The sequence below is a fragment of the Myxine glutinosa genome, chromosome 11 (assembly GCF_964187855.1).
Source record: "Myxine glutinosa chromosome 11, kmMyxGlut1.1, whole genome shotgun sequence".
Taxonomy (NCBI): Eukaryota; Metazoa; Chordata; class Myxini; order Myxiniformes; family Myxinidae; genus Myxine; species Myxine glutinosa.
In genome coordinates, this window is record NC_136271.1 from 13,014,518 (window position 1) to 13,039,440 (window position 24,923).

At 40.5% G+C, this 24,923-nt stretch overlaps 1 protein-coding gene across 5 annotated transcripts; it reads right to left on the reverse strand.

The window, feature by feature from the left end:
- Nucleotides 1-6,066: 6,066 nt before the first annotated feature.
- On the reverse strand, nt 6,067-22,504 carry LOC137436412 (uncharacterized). Of its 5 annotated transcripts, none has more exons than XM_068130172.2 (3): nt 22,210-22,304; nt 15,177-16,763; nt 6,067-9,113 (listed from the first exon to the last, which is right to left on the reverse strand). In XM_068130172.2, exons 2-3 carry the CDS (start codon nt 16,593-16,595, stop codon nt 9,000-9,002), a joined length of 1,533 nt encoding a protein of 510 aa, XP_067986273.2. In that variant the 5' UTR covers nt 16,596-16,763; nt 22,210-22,304; the 3' UTR covers nt 6,067-8,999. The 5 variants fall into 5 exon arrangements, with proteins under 5 accessions (XP_067986273.2, XP_078642523.1, XP_067986274.2 ...); XM_078786397.1 differs by lacking the exon at nt 22,210-22,304 and adding an exon at nt 21,892-21,999; XM_068130173.2 differs by lacking the exon at nt 22,210-22,304 and adding an exon at nt 22,366-22,504 and having other exon boundaries at nt 7,887-9,113.
- Nucleotides 22,505-24,923: the final 2,419 nt, after the last annotated feature.

Here is a 24,923-nt window from a genome sequence, read left to right on the forward strand (position 1 = left end):
AGTTTTGGCTGATGGGATGGTTGAGCGGCACACACTCACCTCTAAGCTGTCTAACCTGGGTTTGAATCCCAACACAGCTATAAACTGCTATCCTGGAGTTTTCCAGGCTGTGATTTATCAATGTTCGTGCCGTCCCTCGGATGAACGTTAAATTGGGCATCCAGACTGCCGGCATTAGTTGTTGGACGTTAAAGATCTTACGGTGTGCTTCGTGAAGAGGAGGCGAGATATTGTCGGCACCTTGAACAAATTCAAAATTTCTGCCCGAAACCTCAAATGAGTCAGACCTGGCCAGCCAGTTTGTGAAAGACTTGGGCCAAAAACTCACCACTCCCCGCCCCCCCCCCCCCCCCCACCCCTCTCCCACACACCATCTTCCCGACCAACCCCCAGAAGAGCGTGTGAATAAATGTAGCTGATAAAGAATAATAGTTACAAAACGTTACAAAAAATATTAGTTTTCACGAACATAATTTCTTCAAAATACATCTCAACCAAACCATTGAATGTCTGCACAAAGCAAACACCATTTGACAATAAAGGAAACTTCAATGAGGTTCATTTTATCAATGGAGGGTGGGAGGGATTTCATTTTATTAATGGAGTGGGAGGGGATTCATTTTACCAATGGAGGAAGGGAGGAGTTTCATTTTATTAATGGAGAGTGGGAGGGGATTCATTTTACCGAGGGAGGGAGTGGTTTCATTTTGTCAATGGAGGGCAGGGTTTCATTTTATTAATGGCGAGTGGGAGGGGATTCATTTTACCAATGGATGGTGGGAGTGGTTTCATTTTATTAATGGAGAGTGGGAGGGGATTCATTTTACCAATGGAGGGAGGGACGGGTTTCATTTTGTCAATGGAGGGCAGGGTTTCATTTTATTAATGGCGAGTGGGAGGTGCTTCATTTTACCAATGGATGGTGGGAGTGGTTTCATTTTATTAATGGAGGATGGGAGGGGTTTCATTTTACCAATGGAGGATGGGAGGGGTTTCATTTTACCAATGGAGGATGGGAGGGGTTTCATTTTACTCATGGTGGGAGGAGTTCCATTTGTCAGCTTTAGGATTGTGTTTGAATATGCACGATATGGAGGGTCGTGCTTGTGACAGAGAGGGATTAAAGTGAAGGAAACATGTGTGAAACGTCTTGTAAACATCCACCGGTCACATCTCTGTAAAGCAGCAAAGAACGAAGCAGAAAGCCAAGGGAGTCTGCCAGGCAAGGAGAAAGGGGGGGGCGGAGCTACGATCATCTCATGGAAGAGGGTGGAGCCCAACACCTGGAAGGGCGCTCTGAGGAGATTGATTTGAGGAGAAGGGAGGAGGAGCCTGAAAGAGCGGGCTTGGTGTGCTGAGGAGATTGATTTGAGGAGAAGGGAGGAGGAGCCTGAAAGAGCGGGATTGGTGTGCTGAGGAGATTGATTTGAGGAGAAGGGAGGAGGAGCCTGAAAGAGCGGGATTGGTGTGCTGAGGAGATTGATTTGAGGAGAAGGGAGGAGGAGCCTGAAAGAGCGGGATTGGTGTGCTGAGGAGATTGATTTGAGGAGAGGGGAGGAGGAGCCTGAAAGAGCGGGATTGGTGTGCTGAGGAGATTGATTTGAGGAGAAGGGAGGAGGAGCCTGAAAGAGCGGGATTGGTGTGCTGAGGAGATTGATTTGAGGAGAAGGGAGGAGGAGCCTGAAAGAGCGGGATTGGTGTGCTGAGGAGATTGATTTGAGGAGAAGGGAGGAGGAGCCTGAAAGAGCGGGATTGGTGTGCTGAGGAGATTGATTTGAGGAGAGGGGAGGAGGAGCCTGAAAGAGCGGGATTGGTGTGCTGAGGAGATTGATTTGAGGAGAAGGGAGGAGGAGCCTGAAAGAGCGGGATTGGTGTGCTGAGGAGATTGATTTGAGGAGAAGGGAGGAGGAGCCTGAAAGAGCGGGATTGGTGTGCTGAGGAGATTGATTTGAGGAGAAGGGAGGAGGAGCCTGAAAGAGCGGGAATGGTGTGCTGAGGAGCTCAAGGTTGGTGAGGAGAACTTATAGTCAGGTTCACGATGTATTTTGTTCAAGTTTTATGGAGATTATCAAACCAGTACCGTAGGTACATTTTTCAGAAGCTTATGGCATCTGGAATATGAAAATCAATGTTTACATTTGCGGAGATGCCTGCATAGCCGCCATTTTGGATTTTCAAAATGGCCACCATAACAAGAAATTCCAAATATCTCAGCTTGTAATTGACATAGAAACTTCATTCTAAATGCTAATCCTGTGTTTCCAGGCCCAAGGAATCCAAAGCTTATTTCAAATTCGTGATTATGAACACGAAAAACCAAGAAAAGAAGAAGTTTGTGAAATTATGTTTGTATTTTCATGAAAAAAGGCACACTCGAATTGTTGGTAGTGACAGCATACGTATAGACGTATTTCCTATCTGAGTTTGACACATTATTACACATCATCATCACTCTCAGTGTCATATTCAACATCACAGTCTGCATCGTTTTCACATTCTGTACCGCACAAGTTCTGCATAAGGCAAGTTACTCCTTCTGCATGAACATGTCTGTGTAGACACAGTTGGTTTTGCAGTGGCATCGGACCAAGTCGATCATGGCTTGTGGGGCAGGAGGAACCTTTGTGGTGACTGGCAGTATTTGGCCACTTTTGTCCTGGTAGTAACCAAATTTCAGGTGGTCAAAAGGCTGTTGCTGCATAACATTGGCATGGCACCTCCTCGGCTTTGTGACCGCACACGCTGAATGTGTTCCTCAGGTAAGTTGTTGCTTTCAGCTAGGTGATTACAAAACAGAAACTGTGATGTATGCAACATCTAGACCACACCGTCGACAACACATAACAAGCGGATACGGATGTACACGTCACTTCCAGGTTGGCGGGCCCGGGAAGCGGTGTTGTGCTTGCTGCTCGCACAATAAAAGCCCCTCTGAATTGAGCAGAATTGGTGTTCTTTTGGTAGAACAACACAGATACCATCTTAGATCAGGGATACTTGCAATGTGAATACCCTTGGGACGGTAGGTTGAGCACACAAATTTAGCCAATACGTCTTTCACCTCCTGTATTCGGTCACCTTCCTCCGGTAGTTTCATCAGTGCTCTGACTATTAGTGCATTTCACCTTTCATATACTGCTGAAACCATCTTGTTTTGCCTATTCCTGAGAATTTTCCGACATTGTCTGCTCCAGTGAATTTGTGGAATACAGGTATAGCTTGTGTCCTTTCTTTGCCCAAAGCTCTCTGTTTTCTCTGTTTGTTTGTTTGTCAAAAAGTTATGGACGGATTCGGACGAAATTTGGCCGAGAGGTAGCGTTTGCGACAAGGACGAAATGATTAGATTTTGGTGAAGATCCGGATTCAGATTTGGCTACTAGAATTTTAAAGTGATTTTTCACCATTAGGCGATCAGGCCAAAAACAACATAGCAGGATATCTCAAAAAGTTATGGACGGATTTGGATGAAACTTGGACAGGTTGTGTGTGTGACAAGGAAGATTCGATTCAATTTTGGTGAAGATCTGGATCCGGATCCAGCTAGTATAATTTTTAAGTGATTCTTCACGATTGAGTGATATGGCCAACCAGTTGGAGGTACGCTCTCTACTGAGTGCCGTTCTAGTTTAGTCTTTTTCAATATTTAGGCAATTAATGTACTTCCAGTTGGTTCCTTTGAAGGCCATTGTGTTGAATCTATCATGATCTCACTGCTTACATCAGGGACGTCACAAAGTGTCAATTTCATTGGGACACTTCCACCAAGTGGAGATTCTGCCATCACGTGCACCTTTTGGTTGAATCCTCTGTCTCGTTTCCGTGGTTTTCCCGAAGACCAGGTAACCCGTCCTCTACAGTCTACGACTCGGACGTTGTGGTCTAAATTCCTATCTATATATGATAGCGTGTCATCTTACCAATTCCTGCGAATGGCGTAAGGTTCCCAAAATGTGGAACACTTCTTGCTACAACGTCCTATGTACAGACCTCACCTTTTCCACTGTATGAGAGAGATGGAGATCAGTTGGTTAGGTACATCGGATACACTCTGCTGGTTGAATCACAAGTACCCTCGACTCTGCAAATCGGTTTTGCGATTCTTTAAAGAAATGGGTTTCAGGGCACCTGTGAAGGAAGCTTCAATCTGAATCCATCGTCACTACAACATGCGCGCGGGGGAGGGATAACGAGGCCATTACATGAACGGACAGACGCGACGAACGTTTTTCGAAACCACAAACAAATAAACGTACAAGACCCAGGAATTGAAAATGCACAAATAATGACTTTAATGAAAATAATGCAAGGAGAACAAAACGAATGGTAAGGTAAAACTAATTCCTATATTGAGGAGCCTCCATTCAGACTCGCATACAACACAAGGGGAAAATGAAAGTAAATGGGTCTATAAGAGTCTGCAGGAACTATAAGAGTCTGTCAGCTGCTGCCGAAGTATTTAGGTGCGTGCCCTATGTAGAGCCTACCAGCTCTGAAATTGCCATTTCAACTCAAAGACCGGGGACCCGCCGTACCAATTCACAAGACCTGAATACCTCGGTTCGGAAGTCCCAGTTTTCAAGTTTGCAGTGCTGAGCACCAGTTCAGAGCAGCAAGAGACCGGAGGTAGAGTGACTGAGAGTTGCGGCTGCGGGTCGCGTTGTCGACAGCCAAGGACCATTTGATGATTGCTTCACTATTGTGTTGAATCACAAGTTTCCCACAATTGTTCCAATGCAGAATACTTTGGATCTCCAACGGTGTGTCTGTCTATCAGGAATGCTCTGATCGCGGTCGAAATATCATGAACACAAGCATGACCATTTTCTCATGATTGGTTAACTGTCCATGTTCCATCCGGGCTGCCTGCTTACCCCCCAAACGCATCTTAACAGTCTCTTCCAATGATGCAGCGAAGTCTGATTTTTTATTTTTTTGCATACAAGAGCAAGGCTCGTGTAAGAGCTAACATCAATCACACAAAAAAAACGGACACACGAAACATACAATAAAGGGAGCGGGAGGCAAGATGGGGAGAGAGGGAAGCACACAAGTACAACAGCAGAGAACAGGGACAACGGAAGCTTTGTGGGAGGGACAAGGCTTGGGGGGAGGAGGCATGGGAAGGTGGGGGGGGGGGGAGGGAGGAGTGGGAAAGGTATAAAACACATGGACACTGCTAGAACTTCCAGGAAAGAAAGAAGTCGGAATTTCAAAAAAAAGTGGATCTGGGGTAAATTAACGGGGGTAGAAGAGATCAAGGTTTTGGATGGGGGAAGACAAGAGACAAGATCTTGCTGAACTTTCACTCACGTGTTGCTCGTTATGAATGGATATTTAACACTTTCTTTGCAGAATGTGAAGTGCACAAAGTAGACGCACATGAAAACACCATTTTGAGAATTTCCAGAAAATCATATGAAAGAAAGCAACTTTAACGTAGAACGTCACTTGGTAGAGCGCATACCTGGCCAGGCTGAACAGTTTACTTTTTATATCTCACAGATAGGCCAGATCCGCATCAAAACCTAATCGGCTTGTTATTGTCATCGAACCAACTCATTCACCAAGTTTTGTCATAATCCGTCTTAAGTTTTTGAGATGTCGTGATATATATGGTTTTTGGCCACATCTCTCAATGAAGAATCACTTTTAAAATTCTAGTGTTCAGATCCAGATATTCACCAAAATCAAATCAATTCATCCTTGTTTCATCCAAACCCATCCATAACTTTTTGAGTTCCTGCTCACAGCCAAACAGACAGACAAGCAGCAACTACAATCGTACACGGAAGCACAAGTAAAAAGCTACAACACGCAACGCTACCAGAAGTTCGTAAGACAAACACACCCCTCCCGTCCCCCCTCCCCCGCCCCGCTCATTTTACAATTAAAGCGTGAACATCCGTGGCAGCGATCTGACTATTTCACATAGTCTCAATTTACAGTCTAAACATGTCAACCATGATTTATGATCAAAAAGAAATGAAAATGGATTTAAGCCTCCACAAAATTGTTGAAAACAACAGTGTTTAAATTTACTCAGTTTGCAAGCCAAAACCCACAAAATGAATCATAAAACTTTTTTTATTTATAATCAATGTATCAAACATCTTTATTTTTAAGAAACCAACTACATATTACATATGTAAAGTGAAGAGAATAAGGGGGAGGGATGTGAGCTTGGAACCATGGCAAATATTATTAATTGCATAACAGGTACAGGGGTTAAAGGGACACAATCATTAAATTATTTTGAAGAGATATATTTTAGACAATGATATCCCTCACCCATAAGCACAAAATAAAAAAATTAGAAGAATAATAAGCTGTATAATCATGTTTTCACTTCAGTTATGCAAATGAGCTACTTCCATTGTGCAAGTTTATGCGTTGTGGTTGAAAAACCTCGAAACAAAATTCAACATCAAAACGTATGTTCATTCAAAATATCGTGTTGTTTGCAAAGACCACTTTGAGCCATCAGTGTTCATATTTGATGAGCAGGTGATCACTACCTGGGAAACAAGCCTCGGAAATTCCTCAAACACGATGCTGTACCGACGAGCTGTTCTTTTTTTGCTTTTGAGCTGCCGTTAGCTGTCAGTGTGCTGCGGGTCCGTTTGTGCAGAACAATAACATTTATATGGAAGACTGTGCGGTGCAAAATCTGACTTGCTCCTGCAAGATCGATTGGCTATCTTTTGAGGATGCAAACTGGCCTCAGGGCATAGGACAAACAAAGCCACAATGAGCCACAGACCAATAAATAGACCTGAGGGCACTTCATAAACTGATGAAAGATTCCCATATCGATACATTACTAACATAATTGCCTTCGCCAATTTCGAGACTACTTTTGTACATGAGGCAATTTGTCAAATTGCCTTCGCCGATTTTGAGAATCCTTTTGTGCATAAGGCAATTTTTCCAAAAATAAAAATCGTGTTTTTTTGGATCTAAAATGAGTTTGATCGTCATGAAATTTTCTGGAGATGTTGGGTATAGTTAGGCATTCTTAATAGTGAAGACAAAAATGTTGGCAAACAACGATCAAAGGCAATTATGTTAGTTACGTATCGATATGCTGGTCGAGTTATCGTGATCTCCAGGGATTCAATACAGACACAGAGAACCACTATAGCAATTTTTGGCAAACAGGACAACTAATTGGTCCAGCAGTGAAACAACAGGTAGGCTCTGCTAGTATTCTAGTAATATAGATAACTACTTGAGGACTAGCTCTGAGCTTGGCTCACATGGGCTTGGCTTCAAATCAACAGGTAGCTCTCGCCCGGTAATTGTCGGTACGGCATCGTGTTTCAGCAAGTTCTGAGGCTTGTTTCCCAGGTAGTGATCACCTGTTGATCAAATACGAATGCTGACAGCTTGAAGTGGTCTTCACAAACAACACGATATTTTGAATGAACATACATTTTGATGTTGACTTGGGGTCTTCCTAGTTTTTTCAAACACAAAGCATATGATCAATGATGATCTTTTCATGGTTCGGGGATGCAAAAAACGACTTCCGAGTTCTGTGGCCAAATTTATCGACGATTCAAACAGTTAAGAGCTTGGCACATCGGCATTTTGAATGCTACAATAACTTGTGGTTAAATGCAGGAGTACACGTTTGTCAATGCGTTGTGCCCCTGTGACGTCACACGAATCGACGGAAGTAGCTCATTTGCATACGGAAGTGAGAATAGTCTGATTTTAAAACACGAGTATCTGTCTTATTATTCTCCCAGAATTTATTTTTTTTCCCCTAATATGTCAGGGATATTATCGTCTAAAACATATGTCTTCAAAAAAATTCATGATTGTGTCCCTTTAAGGTAGAAACGTTTATACAAATCACAGAGGTAACTATAAATTCTTTCTTTAACAATATTTTTTTCTGCTTCCTTTGGTTTAATCACCTCCTTAGAGTGAAGACACATATGCTCATCACAAATAACAGACACAACCAGTCAAGGTAGAAGCCAAACAAAGGGACTAGCAGGGTATGCATTACACAGTTGCAGTACTATAGCTTACTACATAAGGGAGAGGTGGGGGAGGTGTTAGGGTTCATTCATGCAAGCAGAACCTGGTTCCAAACTTGAATCATTTATAAAGGCCCGGCAGGCCACTGATGAGTGCCACCAGCTGCCTTCCCCCTACCATAAAAGGATTACAGTAGAAATGTGGAACTTGGCCAAGATACAAGCAAATGAAGGGTCATTGTATGCAATGACCCTTAAAAAAGGTAAACAAATGCGAGCACTGAGCAGCCAAGAACAATTTAAAAATTGAAGCAACACTGCCTGAAAAGCACCAGGAAGACCGATATCTAATCCCAGCCGAGACCACTCAAAGGACGAGAACACGAGATACGAGTGACACTAAAATGGTATACAACATGGAGGCCAAAATTTAAAAATTTACATAAACTATGTTTATGACTCCTTTGAAGAATATCGTCATGTTAAAGGAGAAGAATATTGCTCTATTACAAAAAGCATTGTGACAAAAAAAGAAGAGTTATTAATTCACAACAGTTTTCTTTTTTTAGGGTGTTACTGCCACCATCACTGGGAGTCAAATTTTGGGAGATATCAAACGTGTGTTGTCCCATTACTTTTGGTCACACAGCATCAGCAAAGCGCTTTGGAAACCAATTTTTTTTGGAAACTGAGATGGGTTTGAATGGAATGAGCCAAGCGAGGAGAATTCAGGGAGCTACAGATGACGCACGAAAATTTTACCTGAACGTGTGAAATTGTGAGTTTTCATCTGCAATGCCCCGTCTGTCCATTATAATACCATTAATATTCAGTCGTTAAAAATAAAATAAATGCTCCATGTGTGTAAACATGTGCACATTGCTCTCTGCAGAAGATCAAGAATACCGACAAGAAAATAAAAAAATAATTACATTGTCACAATGCTGGATCAATCACAATGGCTTACGGACGGATACTTGGAGTTCTGGGATATTGTTCTCAATATATCCGTTATGTTTGTTCATCATCAGTCCGGATCTGGTTGCCTTTTCCGATCTGTACCATGTTACAGCTAGAGATGTTGAATATTCGGATGTTTGGAGGCTCCGTTTCAGCCGAAACTCCCTTCAAAACAACACAAGAGTTCACATTGTAAAAAATATAAAGGAAAAAAAACAACTTAAGGGTATCCATCTAAAAAGCTTCTTTTCCTCCCTTTAAAAACATTATGTGTACAAAACGAATATGGATGGGGAAGACAGTGGTAGAAGGGAAGTAGAGCCAGAGATTTTCTGTTTCAAAAAAGTGCCTTTTCCGTTTCCAGAAAAACTAAAATTTTCTCCAAAGCTTCATTATGATAATATGGAGAAGACAAATTTAATCATTTTGTCAAAAAGTCAAAAGGTCAAAGGTCAGCATCACCTAAAAGCATCAATTTTCATCCAATTGACCTGAAATTAAAATTTACCATTTGTGTTTTTGTTATCAAATTTTAAACAAACCATTATTAGGAGAATATGGAGAAGACAAATTTATAATTTTGTCAAAAGGTCAAAGGTCAGCATCACCTAAAAGCATCAATTTTCATCCAATTGACCTGAAATTAAAATTTACCATTTGTGTTTTTGTTATCAAATTTTAAACAAACCATTATTAGGAGAATAGGGAGAAGACAAATGTATAATTTTGTCAAAAGGTTAAAAGTCAGCATCACCTAAAATCATCAATTTTCATCCAATTGACCTGAAATTAAAATTTACCATTTGTGTTTTTGTTATCAAATTTTAAACAAACCATTATTAGGAGAATATGGAGAAGACAAATTTATAATTTTGTCAAAAGGTCAAAGGTCAGCATCACCTAAAAGCATCAATTTTCATCCAATTGACCTGAAATTAAAATTTACCATTTGTGTTTTTGTTATCAAATTTTTAACAAACCATTATTAGGAGAATATGGAGAAGACAAATTTATAATTTTGTCAAAAGGTCAAAGGTCAGCATCACCTAAAATCATCACTTTTCATCCAATTGACCTGAAATTAAAATTTACCATTTGTGTTTTTGTTATCAAATTTTAAACAAACCATTATTAGGAGAATATGGAGAAGACAAATTTATAATTTTGTCAAAAGGTCAAAGGTCAGCATCACCTAAAATCATCAATTTTCATCCAATTGACCTGAAATTAAAATTTACCATTTGTGTTTTTGTTATCAAATTTTTAACAAACCATTATTAGGAGAATATGGAGAAGACAAATTTATAATTTTGTCAAAAGGTCAAAGGTCAGCATCACCTAAAAGCATCAATTTTCATCCAATTGACCTGAAATTAAAATTTACCATTTGTGTTTTTGTTTTCAAATTTTTAACAAACCATTATTAGGAGAATATGGAGAAGACAAATTTATAATTTTGTCAAAAGGTCAAAGGTCAGCATCACCTAAAAGCATCAATTTTCATCCAATTGACCTGAAATTAAAATTTACCATTTGTGTTTTTGTTATCAAATTTTAAACAAACCATTATTAGGAGAATATGGAGAAGACAAATTTATAATTTTGTCAAAGGGTCAAAGGTCAGCATCACCTAAAAGCATCAATTTTCATCCAATTGACCTGAAATTAAAATTTACCATTTGTGTTTTTGTTATCAAATTTTAAACAAACCATTATTAGGAGAATATGGAGAAGACAAATTTATAATTTTGTCAAAAGGTTAAAAGTCAGCATCACCTAAAATCATCAATTTTCATCCAATTGACCTGAAATTAAAATTTACCATTTGTGTTTTTGTTATCAAATTTTAAACAAACCATTATTAGGAGAATATGGAGAAGACAAATTTATAATTTTGTCAAAAGGTCAAAGGTCAGCATCACCTAAAAGCATCAATTTTCATCCAATTGACCTGAAATTAAAATTTACCATTTGTGTTTTTGTTATCAAATTTTTAACAAACCATTATTAGGAGAATATGGAGAAGACAAATTTATAATTTTGTCAAAAGGTCAAAGGTCAGCATCACCTAAAATCATCACTTTTCATCCAATTGACCTGAAATTAAAATTTACCATTTGTGTTTTTGTTATCAAATTTTAAACAAACCATTATTAGGAGAATATGGAGAAGACAAATTTATAATTTTGTCAAAAGGTCAAAGGTCAGCATCACCTAAAATCATCAATTTTCATCCAATTGACCTGAAATTAAAATTTACCATTTGTGTTTTTGTTATCAAATTTTTAACAAACCATTATTAGGAGAATATGGAGAAGACAAATTTATAATTTTGTCAAAAGGTCAAAGGTCAGCATCACCTAAAAGCATCAATTTTCATCCAATTGACCTGAAATTAAAATTTACCATTTGTGTTTTTGTTTTCAAATTTTTAACAAACCATTATTAGGAGAATATGGAGAAGACAAATTTATAATTTTGTCAAAAGGTCAAAGGTCAGCATCACCTAAAAGCATCAATTTTCATCCAATTGACCTGAAATTAAAATTTACCATTTGTGTTTTTGTTATCAAATTTTAAACAAACCATTATTAGGAGAATAGGGAGAAGACAAATTTAGAATTTTGTCAAGAGGTCAAAGGTCAGCATCACCTAAAAGCATCAATTTTCATCCAATTGACCTGAAATTAAAATTTACCATTTGTGTTTTTGTTTTCAAATTTTAAACAAACCATTATTAGGAGAATATGGAGAAGACAAATTTAGAATTTTGTCAAAATGTCAAAGGTCAGCATCACCTAAAAGCATCAATTTTCATCCAATTGACCTGAAATTAAAATTTACCATTTGTGTTTTTATCAAATTTTAAACAAACCATTATTAGGAGAATAGGGAGAAGACAAATTTAGAATTTTGTCAAAAGGTCAAAGGTCAGCATCACCTAAAAGCATCAATTTTCATCCAATTGACCTGAAATTAAAATTTACCATTTGTGTTTTTGTTATCAAATTTTAAACAAACCATTATTAGGAGAATATGGAGAAGACAAATTTATAATTTTGTCAAAAGGTCAAAGGTCAGCATCACTTAAAAGCATCAATTTTCATCCAATTGACCTGAAATTAAAATTTACCATTTGTGTTTTTGTTATCAAATTTTTAACAAACCATTATTAGGAGAATATGGAGAAGACAAATTTATAATTTTGTCAAAAGGTCAAAGGTCAGCATCACCTAAAATCATCACTTTTCATCCAATTGACCTGAAATTAAAATTTACCATTTGTGTTTTTGTTATCAAATTTTAAACAAACCATTATTAGGAGAATAGGGAGAAGACAAATTTATAATTTTGTCAAAAGGTCAAAGGTCAGCATCACCTAAAATCATCACTTTTCATCCAATTGACCTGAAATTAAAATTTACCATTTGTGTTTTTGTTATCAAATTTTAAACAAACCATTATTAGGAGAATATGGAGAAGACAAATTTATAATTTTGTCAAAAGGTCAAAGGTCAGCATCACCTAAAATCATCAATTTTCATCCAATTGACCTGAAATTAAAATTTACCATTTGTGTTTTTGTTATCAAATTTTTAACAAACCATTATTAGGAGAATATGGAGAAGACAAATTTATAATTTTGTCAAAAGGTCAAAGGTCAGCATCACCTAAAAGCATCAATTTTCATCCAATTGACCTGAAATTAAAATTTACCATTTGTGTTTTTGTTTTCAAATTTTTAACAAACCATTATTAGGAGAATATGGAGAAGACAAATTTATAATTTTGTCAAAAGGTCAAAGGTCAGCATCACCTAAAAGCATCAATTTTCATCCAATTGACCTGAAATTAAAATTTACCATTTGTGTTTTTGTTATCAAATTTTAAACAAACCATTATTAGGAGAATAGGGAGAAGACAAATTTAGAATTTTGTCAAGAGGTCAAAGGTCAGCATCACCTAAAAGCATCAATTTTCATCCAATTGACCTGAAATTAAAATTTACCATTTGTGTTTTTGTTTTCAAATTTTAAACAAACCATTATTAGGAGAATATGGAGAAGACAAATTTAGAATTTTGTCAAAATGTCAAAGGTCAGCATCACCTAAAAGCATCAATTTTCATCCAATTGACCTGAAATTAAAATTTACCATTTGTGTTTTTATCAAATTTTAAACAAACCATTATTAGGAGAATAGGGAGAAGACAAATTTAGAATTTTGTCAAAAGGTCAAAGGTCAGCATCACCTAAAAGCATCAATTTTCATCCAATTGACCTGAAATTAAAATTTACCATTTGTGTTTTTATCAAATTTTAAACAAACCATTATTAGGAGAATATGGAGAAGACAAATTTAGAATTTTGTCAAGAGGTCAAAGGTCAGCATCACCTAAAAGCATCAATTTTCATCCAATTGACCTGAAATTAAAATTTACCATTTGTGTTTTTGTTATCAAATTTTAAACAAACCATTATTAGGAGAATAGGGAGAAGACAAATTTATAATTTTGTCAAAAGGTCAAAGGTCAGCATCACCTAAAAGCATCGATTTTCATCCAATTGACCTGAAATTAAAATTTACCATTTGTGTTTTTGTTATCAAATTTTAAACAAACCATTATTAGGAGAATAGGGATAAGACAAATTTATAATTTTGTCAAAAGGTCAAAGGTCAGCATCACCTAAAAGCATCAATTTTCATCCAATTGACCTGAAATTAAAATTTACCATTTGTGTTTTTGTTATCAAATTTTAAACAAACCATTATTAGGAGAATATGGAGAAGACAAATTTAGAATTTTGTCAAAAGGTCAAAGGTCAGCATCACCTAAAATCATCACTTTTCATCCAATTGACCTGAAATTAAAATTTACCATTTGTGTTTTTGTTATCAAATTTTAAACAAACCATTATTAGGAGAATATGGAGAAGACAAATGTATAATTTTGTCAAAAGGTCAAAGGTCAGCATCACCTAAAAGCATCAATTTTCATCCAATTGACCTGAAATTGTAAGAAGTTGCATAATGGGTCACTGAATTGGTTCACCAATCAAATGCTAGAAGCTGATTGTTTTATTGAGATCAAAAGGGCAAAGTTCAAGGTTGCATAAAATCACCACTTTTCACCCGATTGACCTGAAATTTAAAGAATTTGCATATCGGGTCATTGAATTGGTTCACTAATCAAAAGGTCGGAGTCGATTGTTTTTTGTTTTTTAAGATCAAACGATCAATTGTCAAGGTTGCATAAAATCATCAAATATCTTACAATTGACCTGAAATTGAAAAAATTTGCATATTGGGTCACAGACTTCGTTGACCAATCAAAAGCTAGAAGCTGATTTTTTTTTTAGATGTACAGCTCAAAGTTCAAGGCTGCATAAAATCATCAATTTTAATTTTGCAATTTTTAAACCGTTTTCATTCTTTTGAGCATAAGGAAAAAGCAGAAGAAGACGTCTGAATGCAAACGGACGCGGACTGGCTTTGCATTTTCAGATGCTTTCTAGTTTCCTTTTTATCTGCAAGTAGTCAACACCCACTCCCTCCAGGAGCAAGAGGATTTGTTCTCAGAATTGGCATCGCTTAACAACCCGCAATACCCGTTAAACAGAGGTCAGTGGTTCAACCACTTGCACTATTCCACATGTGCAGGTGAAAAATAGCAGGTCATCTCCCCACACTCGGAGGGGCAGCAGGGAGGGGTATTCAACGCCCAAGACCTGACCATGGATGCCCCAGTCATGATTGCAAAATTTGATGAAGGTCATTTTGAATAAATGTGAAATGAAGGCCGTTTGAACAGAATATAGACATCGCCTTCTTTTATATAGAAAGGAAGGATCTACAACAATCCATTTTTTTCCCCATGTCACTTTCAGTTTTCCGTTTCAAGTCACCGATACCATGAATTCCGTCCTCTTTCCAAGATTGCATAAAATCACTGGCTCTGGGGAAGTGACGGAAGGCAAATGAATGGAATATACGAGGGAAGCGCAAAGAAACATTTGTATTGCATGTAATCTGTACTGATCCATGGCTAACTAGTCGCGCTAACCAATTTTTGGTCCAATGAAAAAAACCAACATCGAGACCCGACTTTCCCCAATTACAATGTGCCAGACATTTTCATATACTGCATAACGCCTCCTTGCAGGTACATATACCTGAAATGTGATGTGTGGTGTTTAACAAACAGTTCGTAAACTTCATACAATGTACCTCTTTATTCGGCAGACAGTCACCTTTTTCTTTTGCAGCATTTCCACCATCCTTAGATGCGCAGCTCTTCATCAATAAATCGGAATCCTCTTCTGATCCTTTCAACCTTGTTTTATTTCCAGAAGATTCCCTCTTCGCCTTGGCGTCGCGATGTGACATTAGTGTTTCCGAGAGCTTTGCTTCTTTCTCTTTCAACCAATTGTCATAGTGCTTTTTAACTCTCTCCTTACTCAACGTGATTTTGACTTGTTTCTTAAAGTACTGCCGTTGTTCATCAAGTGGGTTTATAACTTTGAGTGAGAAAGGGACTTTTCTTATGCGATTATGCAGGGGCAAGAAAGGAATTACCACGTTGTGACTGTTTTTATTCTCAATGGCAGCCATGAGAACCGCTTGTGTGATGAAGTTTGTCAACGTAGAGTTGAAGTTGCTCGTCAACAGCAACACACCGAATGCAGAGTTATCGATGGCTTCTTCGAGGGACGAAAAAAAGGCTTTACCGGCGATTTGAAAATTCTCACAAAACACAGCTCCATGTCCCTCGGTCAACTCTTCCAAACGATCTTTAGTCCTCACAGCAACTTCGGAATCGTCTGGGTGATGCAAGACCACAAAAGAGTAAAATTCATCAAAACATTCGCGTTCCCGCTCTTCTCCATGTGTGGACGGAACAAAAGGGATGGAGCTTGCGGTGCAAGTATCTGGCGGAGAAATGCCAAGAGATTGCCCCGGTTGTTTTTGCTTGGCATATTGTACAAAATCATCGACGAGATTTGTTTCAGGTTCCTCGCCCTTGAGTGCTTGCCGGCAGTCAACAGTCAATCTGATGGGTGTGCTCGACTTGGAATCCAAGTACGAGCCCTGAGAAAGAGTTGCTCCAGATTCTGATGGTTTTGAGTCAGCATGAGGTTGTTCGTTGTGCATTGTGGGTGTCATGCTAATTTGGATTTCAGAAGAATGGGTCATGGGGCTCTGTGAGCGGAGTGTCCTGGGTTGTTCAGATTTAGGGATGCCTATGGCATTGGAGAAACAGTGACTTTCGCAGGCTGATGAGCTGTCTTTTGTGCTCTCATGTTCCCCGCTACTTTTAATTAGCAGAGTATCTTGTAAAATATCATACTGCCGTAAAAAGCCCTGAACTGTATGATCTTTGATGCAGTGTCTTGTTTCATCTTCAACTTGTTCAATAACGAGGTCAGCTAAGGCCTTCTTCAAGTCGAAGCAGTCATCAACCTTTTCTGTGCAGCCCTCAATTACGTTCCTTGCCTTATCGTTAAAACCAAGAGAAAGCAAAGCACAGGCCCTGAGCAGCTTCGCTGATCTTGCATCCAGTGGGGCTAATTCTTTAATCATCTTGTGCAAAACTACCACAGGCTTGTTTTGAAGTTCATCCAAGATGCTCTGAGGAAAACATTCCATGATGTTGACCCAGGTGTTCGCTCTCAGCCACGTCGGCCTTATGAGCTACATGGGGCGAGGAACATCAAGGCAACTGCGTTTTGCACAAATAAGAATGTTCAGCTGTCCAGACCACGCCCATTTTTAAGAGGTGTAGTTGAAGAAGCAATCATCTTTTGGATGTTTGACCTGAAAAAAGTTTGGCATAAGTAAATAAAAGCATGACTCATCCAGTTGCATGGGCAATCTATCATTCATAGTGCGGTATAGTCTAGTTTTAAAAGATGAATGCATGACGAGACAATGAAAACATTGCATATTTGAATGAGAACACCATAATGGCCCGAGTCCAGGATACGACTGTATAGCAGAGGCACCTTTGTACTTTGAACATTTCATCGACACCTCCTGTTATGACAATATCTGCTTTTGCAGCAAAATGCTGTTTGTTTTTGAAGTTAACATTAACTGTCAAATTGTGCATCTTGCAAATTGCCTTTATCTCCAGGTTATCCGCAAATACACCAGGTTGCCCCATTTACTGTATGCCCGATATTGGTCTCTTGCAACTAAACACTACACACTGTGCAACTACATATTGCCCCCCAACAGGATTATAAGGTGATCTATAGCATCCCCCCCCCCCCACCCCCTTCCCCAACCCACCCACCCCAACAGAAGGGTATGACGATCTTTAACAACCTCGAATGAGGAAGCATGTTTTTCTTTGCGGTACCGGTAGATGAAAGTATGAGTTGGAATGCACTTCCCAAATAAGCCTGTTTAGTTCACCTTAAATATGAAATTTGTAGTAGGGTCACCATTTTAAATAATCCATTTCAATTCTTCAGGAAATTTTCTTGTTGCCTGTGTCGGTTATTGCAAGTTCACCACTAATGTCAATGCTGTGCAGATTAAAGTGATGCTTGAAGTTGTAAAACCAACCTCTGCTCGCCATAAAAGTTTCCATGGAATAATTGCCAGCCTCTTGTTCTTGTATACAACATGCATTTTAAGCCCATTTTCCCTGCAAGAGCGGGGGTTAGCCTTGCGGTCCCCATGACAATCTTCTCCATTTTGCCCTATTTTCTGCATCTCCCCTTGTTAACCCCCTTGTCCGCAGTGAAAGACACATGAAAGCCCGCTTGGAGTTTGCAAAAAAGCACCTGAAGGACTCTCAGACTGTGAGAAACAAGATTCTGTGGTCTGATGAAACCAAGATTGAACTGTTTGGCTTCCGTCTGGCCACTCTGCCATGAAGCCCAGATTGGTGGAGTGTTGCAGTGATGATTGTCCTTCTGGAAGCTTCTCCCATCTTCACACAGGATCTCTGGAGCTCAGCCAGAGTGACCATCGGGTTCTTGGTCACCTCTCTTACCAAGGCCCTTCTCCCCCGAATGCTCAGTTTGGCCAGACGGCCAGCTCTAGGAAGAGTCCTGGTTGTTCCAAACTTCTTCCATTTAAGAATTATGGAGACCACTGTGCTCTTGGGAACCTTCAATGCAGCAGAAATTTTTTGTGGGCTTCCCCAGATCTGTGCCTCGACACAATCCTGTCTGAGCTCTGCAGGCAGTTCCTTCGACCTCATGGCTTCGTTTTTGCTCTGATATGCATTGTCAACTACGAGACCTTATATATATATACAGGTGTGTGCCTTTCCAAATCATGTCCAATCAATTGAATTTACCACAGGTGGGCTTCAATCAAGGTGTAGAAACTTCTCAAAGATGATCAAGAGAAATGGGAGGCATCTGAGCTAAATTTCAAGCATCATAGCAAAGGGTCTGAATACTTATATCAATGTGATATTTCAGTTTTTTCGTTTTATAAATTTGCAAAAATTTCTAAAATCCTGTTTTCTCTGTCATTATGGCGTATTGAGTGTAGATTGATGAGGGAAAAAATGAATTTAAACGATTTCAGCATAAGGCTGCAACATAACAAAATGTGAAAAAAGTGAAGGGGTCTGAATACTTTCTGAATGCACTGTAGGTAGCGGTATATACAAATAAATAATGGTTACCAAAAAACAAACCAGGGTGGCCTGAAAGTCGCTTTAGCCGTGGTAAATTTCTCACACCTCCTTCCCTTCAAATCATTGAGAGATCAAATCATGTGTTCCATGACTTGTGGTTCCGATCCCAAAATAATTTGACACGCCTCATTCCCAGATATTCTTACACAACACACGTGATGAATATGAAACTTATGCAAGCAGTTTAAGAAGTTCTGTCACTCAAGCTCTTGGGTCTCACTATCAGCCATGATCTTTCCTGGGAAAACCACATTTCTAAACTGGCCTCCAAAGCCAGTCAACAACTGGGCATCCTCAGTCGTGAGAAGTCCTTCCTTGGCACACCTGAGCTCCTCACCACATACAAAGCTTTCATCCGCAGCTCAATGGAGTACTTCTCTCCCCTCTGGGCTGGTGCTCCTGACTCACACCTAGCTCGTCTTCACGCTGTTGAAACCAAAAGCTTTCAGAATCATTGGAATCTCCCGCGATGAAGCCGATTCTGAGGGCCTTTCACTCACTCGCCGCAGGCAGGTTGGTGGTCTTTCTGTCTTCCACAGACTCCTCTCCAGCCTTGCTCCCCCAGCTCTCTCTGTGCTCTGTCCCCCAAATATTCCTACAGGTCGCATAAGATCTGCCTGCAACCATCTTCTGGTGAAACTGCCAAAATCAAGACTCTCTGCTCACCTTCACTCTTTCATTTCCCTTTTCTCCCACCTCTGGAACAAACTCCCTCAGTCTCTTCAATCCCACTCCTCCCTCCAGGTCTTTAAAACAGCTGTTCACCACCATCGCTTATCTTCCCTCATCCAAAACCTTGATCTTTTCTACCCCCGTTAATTAACCCCAGATCCACCTCCAAATTAGCTTCTTTCTTTCCTGAAAGCCCCTGTAGTGTCCATCTTGTTTATCCCATGTACTCCGACCCAGCCCTCTCGCTTCCACATATCTCCGCATTTCCCTGTTCTCTATTGTTGTTGTGCTTCCCTCTCTCTCCCCCTCTTGTCTCCCACTTCCTTTTTATATGTTCTATATGTCCTTTCAAGGAGAATACAGTATACAGCAAGGAAGTTTCAACCACGTGAAGCAGGAGCTCTTTCTTACACAAGCCTAGACTTAGTATACAAACAAGCACCATAGTTGAGTAGAGGTTGTGGACGAAAGCACAGACTACGTCCACAAAATATAACCCCCAAACTACTGGGTGACATCCCATCGGGGAGTAAAAAACAAACAAGACTAGAACGGCACTCAGTCGAGAGCATACCTCCACCTGGTTGGCCATATCACTCCATGGTGAAGAATCACTTTTAAAATGATACTAGCTGGATCCGGATCCGGATCTTCACCAAAATTGAATCGATTCTTCCTTGTCAGACACACAACCGGTCCAACAAGTTTCGTCCAAATCCGTGGCATAACTTTTTGAGATATCATGCTATGTATCGTTTTTGGCCCTATCTCCCAATGGTGAAGAATCACTTAGAAAAATTAAATAATTCTCATATCCGAATCCATATTCAGATCTTCACCAAAATCGAATCGTCCTTGTCGGACACCCAACCGGTCCACCATGTTTGACCCAAATCCGTCCACAACCTTTTGAGATATCCTGCTATGTCTCGTTTTTGGCCCTATCTCCCAATGGTGAAGAATCGCTTAAAAAATTATAGAAGCCGGATCCGAAACCAGATCTTCACCAAAATCTAATCATTTCGTCCTTGTCACATACACTACATCTCTGCCAAATTTCGTCCAAATCTGTCCACAACCTTTTGAGATATCCTGCTATGTATCGTTTTTGGCCCTATCTCCCAATGGTGAAGAATCACTTCAAAAATTCTAGTAGCCGAATCCGGATCTTCACCAACATCCAATAAAAATTCGAGTAGCCGGATTCGAATCCGGATCTTCACCAACATCTAATAAAAATTCTAGTAGCCGGATCAGAATCCGGATCTTCACCAACATCTAATAAAAATTCTAGTAGCCGGATCCAAATCCGGATCTTCACCAACATCTAATAAAAAATTATAGTAGCCGGATCCGAATCCAGATCTTCACCAACATCGAATAAAAATTCTAGTAGCCGGATCCGAATCCGGATCTTCACCAACATTTAATAAAAATTCTAGTAGCCGGATCCGAATCCGGATCTTCACCAACATCTAATAAAAATTCTAGTAGCCGGATCCGAATCAGGATCTTCACCAACATCTAATAAAAATTCTAGTAGCCGGATCCGAATCCGGATCTTCACCAACATCTAATAAAAATTCTAGTAGCCGGATCCGAATCCGGATCTTCACCAACATCTAATAAAAATTCTAGTAGCCGGATCCGAATCCGGATCTTCACCAACATCTAATAAAAATTCTAGTAGCCGGATCCGAATCCGGATCTTCACCAACATCTAATAAAATTTCTAGTAGCCGGATCCGAATCCGGATCTTCACCAACATCTAATAAAAATTCTCGTAGCCGGATCCGAATCCGGATCTTCACCAACATCTAATAAAAAATTCTAGTAACCGGATCCGAATCCGGATCTTCACCAAAATGTAAAAATTTCGTCCTTGTCACATCCGCTATATCTCTGCCAAATTTCGTCCGAATCCGTCCACAACTTTTTGATATATTTTGTTCACAAACGGACAGACAAACGGACAAACAGACAGACAGACAGTGTTGAAAACATAACCTCCATCCACCTTTGGTGGCGGAGGTAACAAATCCCAAATATACAAAGCGAAACATTCAAAGAAAATAAAAGGTAAACCTTCACGAAACTCCATTGGTACTCTCGTCGACGCTACACTACCCTACTCTACATTACACTATGCTACCTCACAGCAAGGTACACTACGCTACACTTCACTACCCAGTACCCCACACTACACTACCTCAAGGCAAGGTACTCTACTCTACACTACACTACGCTACCTCACAGCAAGGTACACTGCTCTACACTACACTACGCTACCTCACAGCAAGATACATTACTCTACCCCACACTACACTACCTCAAGGTAAGGTACTCTACTCTACACTGCTCTACCTCAAGGTAAGGTACTCTATTCTACACTACACTACCTCAAGGTAAGGTACTTTATTGTACACTACTCTACCTCAAGGCAAGGTACTCTACTCTACACTGCCCTACCTCAAGGTAAGGTACTCTATTCTACACTACACTACCTCAAGGTAAGGTACTTTATTGTACACTACTCTACCTCAAGGCAAGGTACTCTATTCTACACGACACTACCTCAAGGCAAGGTACCCTACACTACTCTACTTTACCTCAAGGCAAAGTACACTACTCTATTCCACCTCCAGGTAAGGTATGGTAAGGTATTCCACTCCACATGAAGGTAAGGTACGCTATTACACTCTACTCTACTTTAAGGTAAGGAATGCTACTTTGCCCTACCACACCTCAAGCCTCAAGGTAAAGTCTCAGAACGCTACTCGACTCCACCATAAGGTAAGGTACGTTACTCCACCCCACGACACGGTACCCCATTACAAGGTATACTCTCTTCTACACCTGGGTGTCCTGTTCATTCATTCGTCCTTTGCAGAGCAAAACATCGTAAGCCACCAAAACGTGTAACGCACCTGAGTTTATGAAGTAAGGAAGCTCCTGCTGCAACTACTGAAATGCATCACCACAACCACCACAACAAAAAAGGAGACACGTGTTTATTTTTTCCCAGAATCTTATCGATCTCGAAATGTCATATTTCCGGATGTAATCGCGCGGTATTTAGATACCTGGTTCGTCGATTTTCAGGTGACTTAAGAGAAAAATAAGTCAATACAATAACAACAACAACAACAAAGAATGGAAGTTAACAAGCAAAATACAGTTGTTTCAAACTCGATCTGCACAGTGAAAAGTATTAATGGGCGCGTCACCCAACAAATTCTTACGTCACGACATCGAGCCCGCCCACTGGTGGGCGGAGCTAGCCACGTGGCTCAACGTTCTGCAGGGGTCGGTGTGAATTTCAAAACCTGACAGTGCCCCCTTTGAAGTGCCACACGGTCCACAACCACACACCTTTGGGCAGGAAGAATCCTGGTGTGTGTGTGTGTGTGTGTGTGAGAGATTTGCGTGTGTGTGTGTGTGTGTGTGTGTGTGAGAGATTTGCGTGTGTGTGTGTGTGTGTGTGTGTGTGTGTGTGTGTGTGTGTGTGTGTGTGTGTGTGTGTAATGTGTGTGTGTGTGTGTGTGCGTGTGTGTGCGTGTGTGTGTGTGATTTGTGTGTGTGCGTGTGTGTGTGTGTGTGTGTGTGTGTGTGTGTGTGTGTGTGTGTGTGTGTGTGTCGTTTAAGACATTGTCATGTTCCTTAAAGACCCCAAATACCCCAAAGACCAAAAACACCCCAAAGACCCAAAATACCCGTGAAGGCCCTGAGGCTCAAAAAGACCCTGTGGATCCAAATGGCCCCAAAGACCCAAAAGACCCCGAAGACCTAAAAGACCAGGAAGATCCAAAATACCCTGAAGACCCTAAACACCCTGAAGACCCTAAACACCCTGAAGACCCTGAAGACCACAAAGACCCTTAAATACCATGAAGACAGAAAAGACCTGCGAAGTCCTTCCTTGGCACACCTGAGCTCCTCACCACATACAAGGCTTTCATCCACAGCTCAATGGAATACTGTTCTCCCCTCTGGGCCGGTGCTCCTGCCTCACACCTAGCTCGTCTTCACGCTGTTGAAACCAAAAGCTTTCAGAATCATTGGAATCTCCCACGATGAAGCTACCTCCGAGGGCCTTTCACTCACTCACCGCAGGCAGGTAGGTGGTCTTTCTGTCTTCTACCGACTCCTCTCCGGCCTTGCTCCCCCAGCTCTGTCTGTGCTCTGTCCCTCAAATATTCCTGCAAGTCGCACAAGATCTGCCAGCAACCCTCTTATGGTTAAACTGCCAAAATCAAGACTCTCTGCTCACCTTCACTCCTTCATTCCTCTTTTCTCCCACCTCTGGAACAAACTCCCTCACTCTCTTCAATCCCACTCCTCCCTCCAGGTCTTTAAAACAGCTGTCCACCACCATCTCTTATCTTCCCCCATCCAAAACCTTGATCTTTTCTACTCCCGTTAATTCACCCCAGATCCACTTTTTTGAAATACCAACTTCTGTCCTGCTTGTCCTAGCAGTGTCCATGTGTGTTTTCACCTCCCCCACCCCCCTTTCCCATGCCTCCTCCCCCAAGCCCTCTCCCTCCCACAGATCTCCCGATGTCCCTGCCCTCCATTTTGTTCTCCAGCTCTCTTTATCATATGTTTTATGTGTCACTTTGTCTTTTTGTGATCAATGTTAGCTCTTACACGAGCCTCGATATATATAGGACCCTGAAGACCCCGAAGACCCCAAAGACCCCAACGACTCGAAAAACCCAAATCACCCCAAATACCCAAAATACCCTTAAAGGCCCAGAGGACCTAAAAGACCGTGAAGACCCAAAGGACCCTAAAGACCCAAAAGACCCTGAAGATCACAAAGACCCTTAAATACCCTGAAGACCCAAAATACCTTGAAGACCCCAAAGACCCCAAAGACCCCAAAGACTCCAAAAACCCAATACACCTCAAAGACCCAAAATACCCTTAAAGGCCCAGAGGATCCAAAAGACTCAAAAACCCAAAACACTTCAAAGACCCAAAATACCCTTAAAGACCCAGAGGAACCAAAAGACCCTTCAGACCCAAAAGCCCTAGACCCTAAAGAACCAAAAGACCCTGAAGACCCTGAAGACCCAAAACACCCCAAAGATCCAAAACACCCCAAAGACCCAAAAGACCCCAAACACCCAAAACACCAAAAACACCCAAAACACCCTGAAGACCCAAAACATCCTGAAGACTCCAAAGACCCTTAAAGACCCTTTAGACCCAAAATACCCTTAAATACCCCAAATAACCAAAATACCCCAAAGACTCTTAAAGACTCAGAGGAAACAAAAGACCCTTAAGACCCAAAAGCCCCTGAACGCACCGAAGACCCAAAAGACCACAAAGACCCTGAAGACCCAAAACACCCCAAAGGCCCAAAATACCCTTAAAGGCCCAGAGGATCCAAAAGACCCAAAAGACCCAAATGGCCCTGAAGACCCAAAACACCATGAAGACTCAAAAGACACCGAAATGGTCAAAGATGCCTATCCCTCTGAAACGACGCGTGGTGAGGCGCACAGAGCGTGCCGAGTCACGTTAGTTAGACTAATTCTGAAATCATCTCTCTCCAATTAACAAAATCAAAGCTATTAACCAACTTGCAGTACCGGTATTCCAGCATAGCTGTGCAATTATAAACAGGCCA

Coding starts and splice junctions, on each gene's coding strand:
- LOC137436412 (XM_068130172.2), bottom strand. CDS start 16,595: ATGGAATGTTTTCCTCAGAGCATCTTGGATGAACTTCAAAACAAGCCT. Junction 9,114..15,176: donor ACTGTCTGCCGAATAAAGAG/GTACATTGTATG, acceptor GTTGTTTTGAAG/GGAGTTTCGGCTGAAACGGA.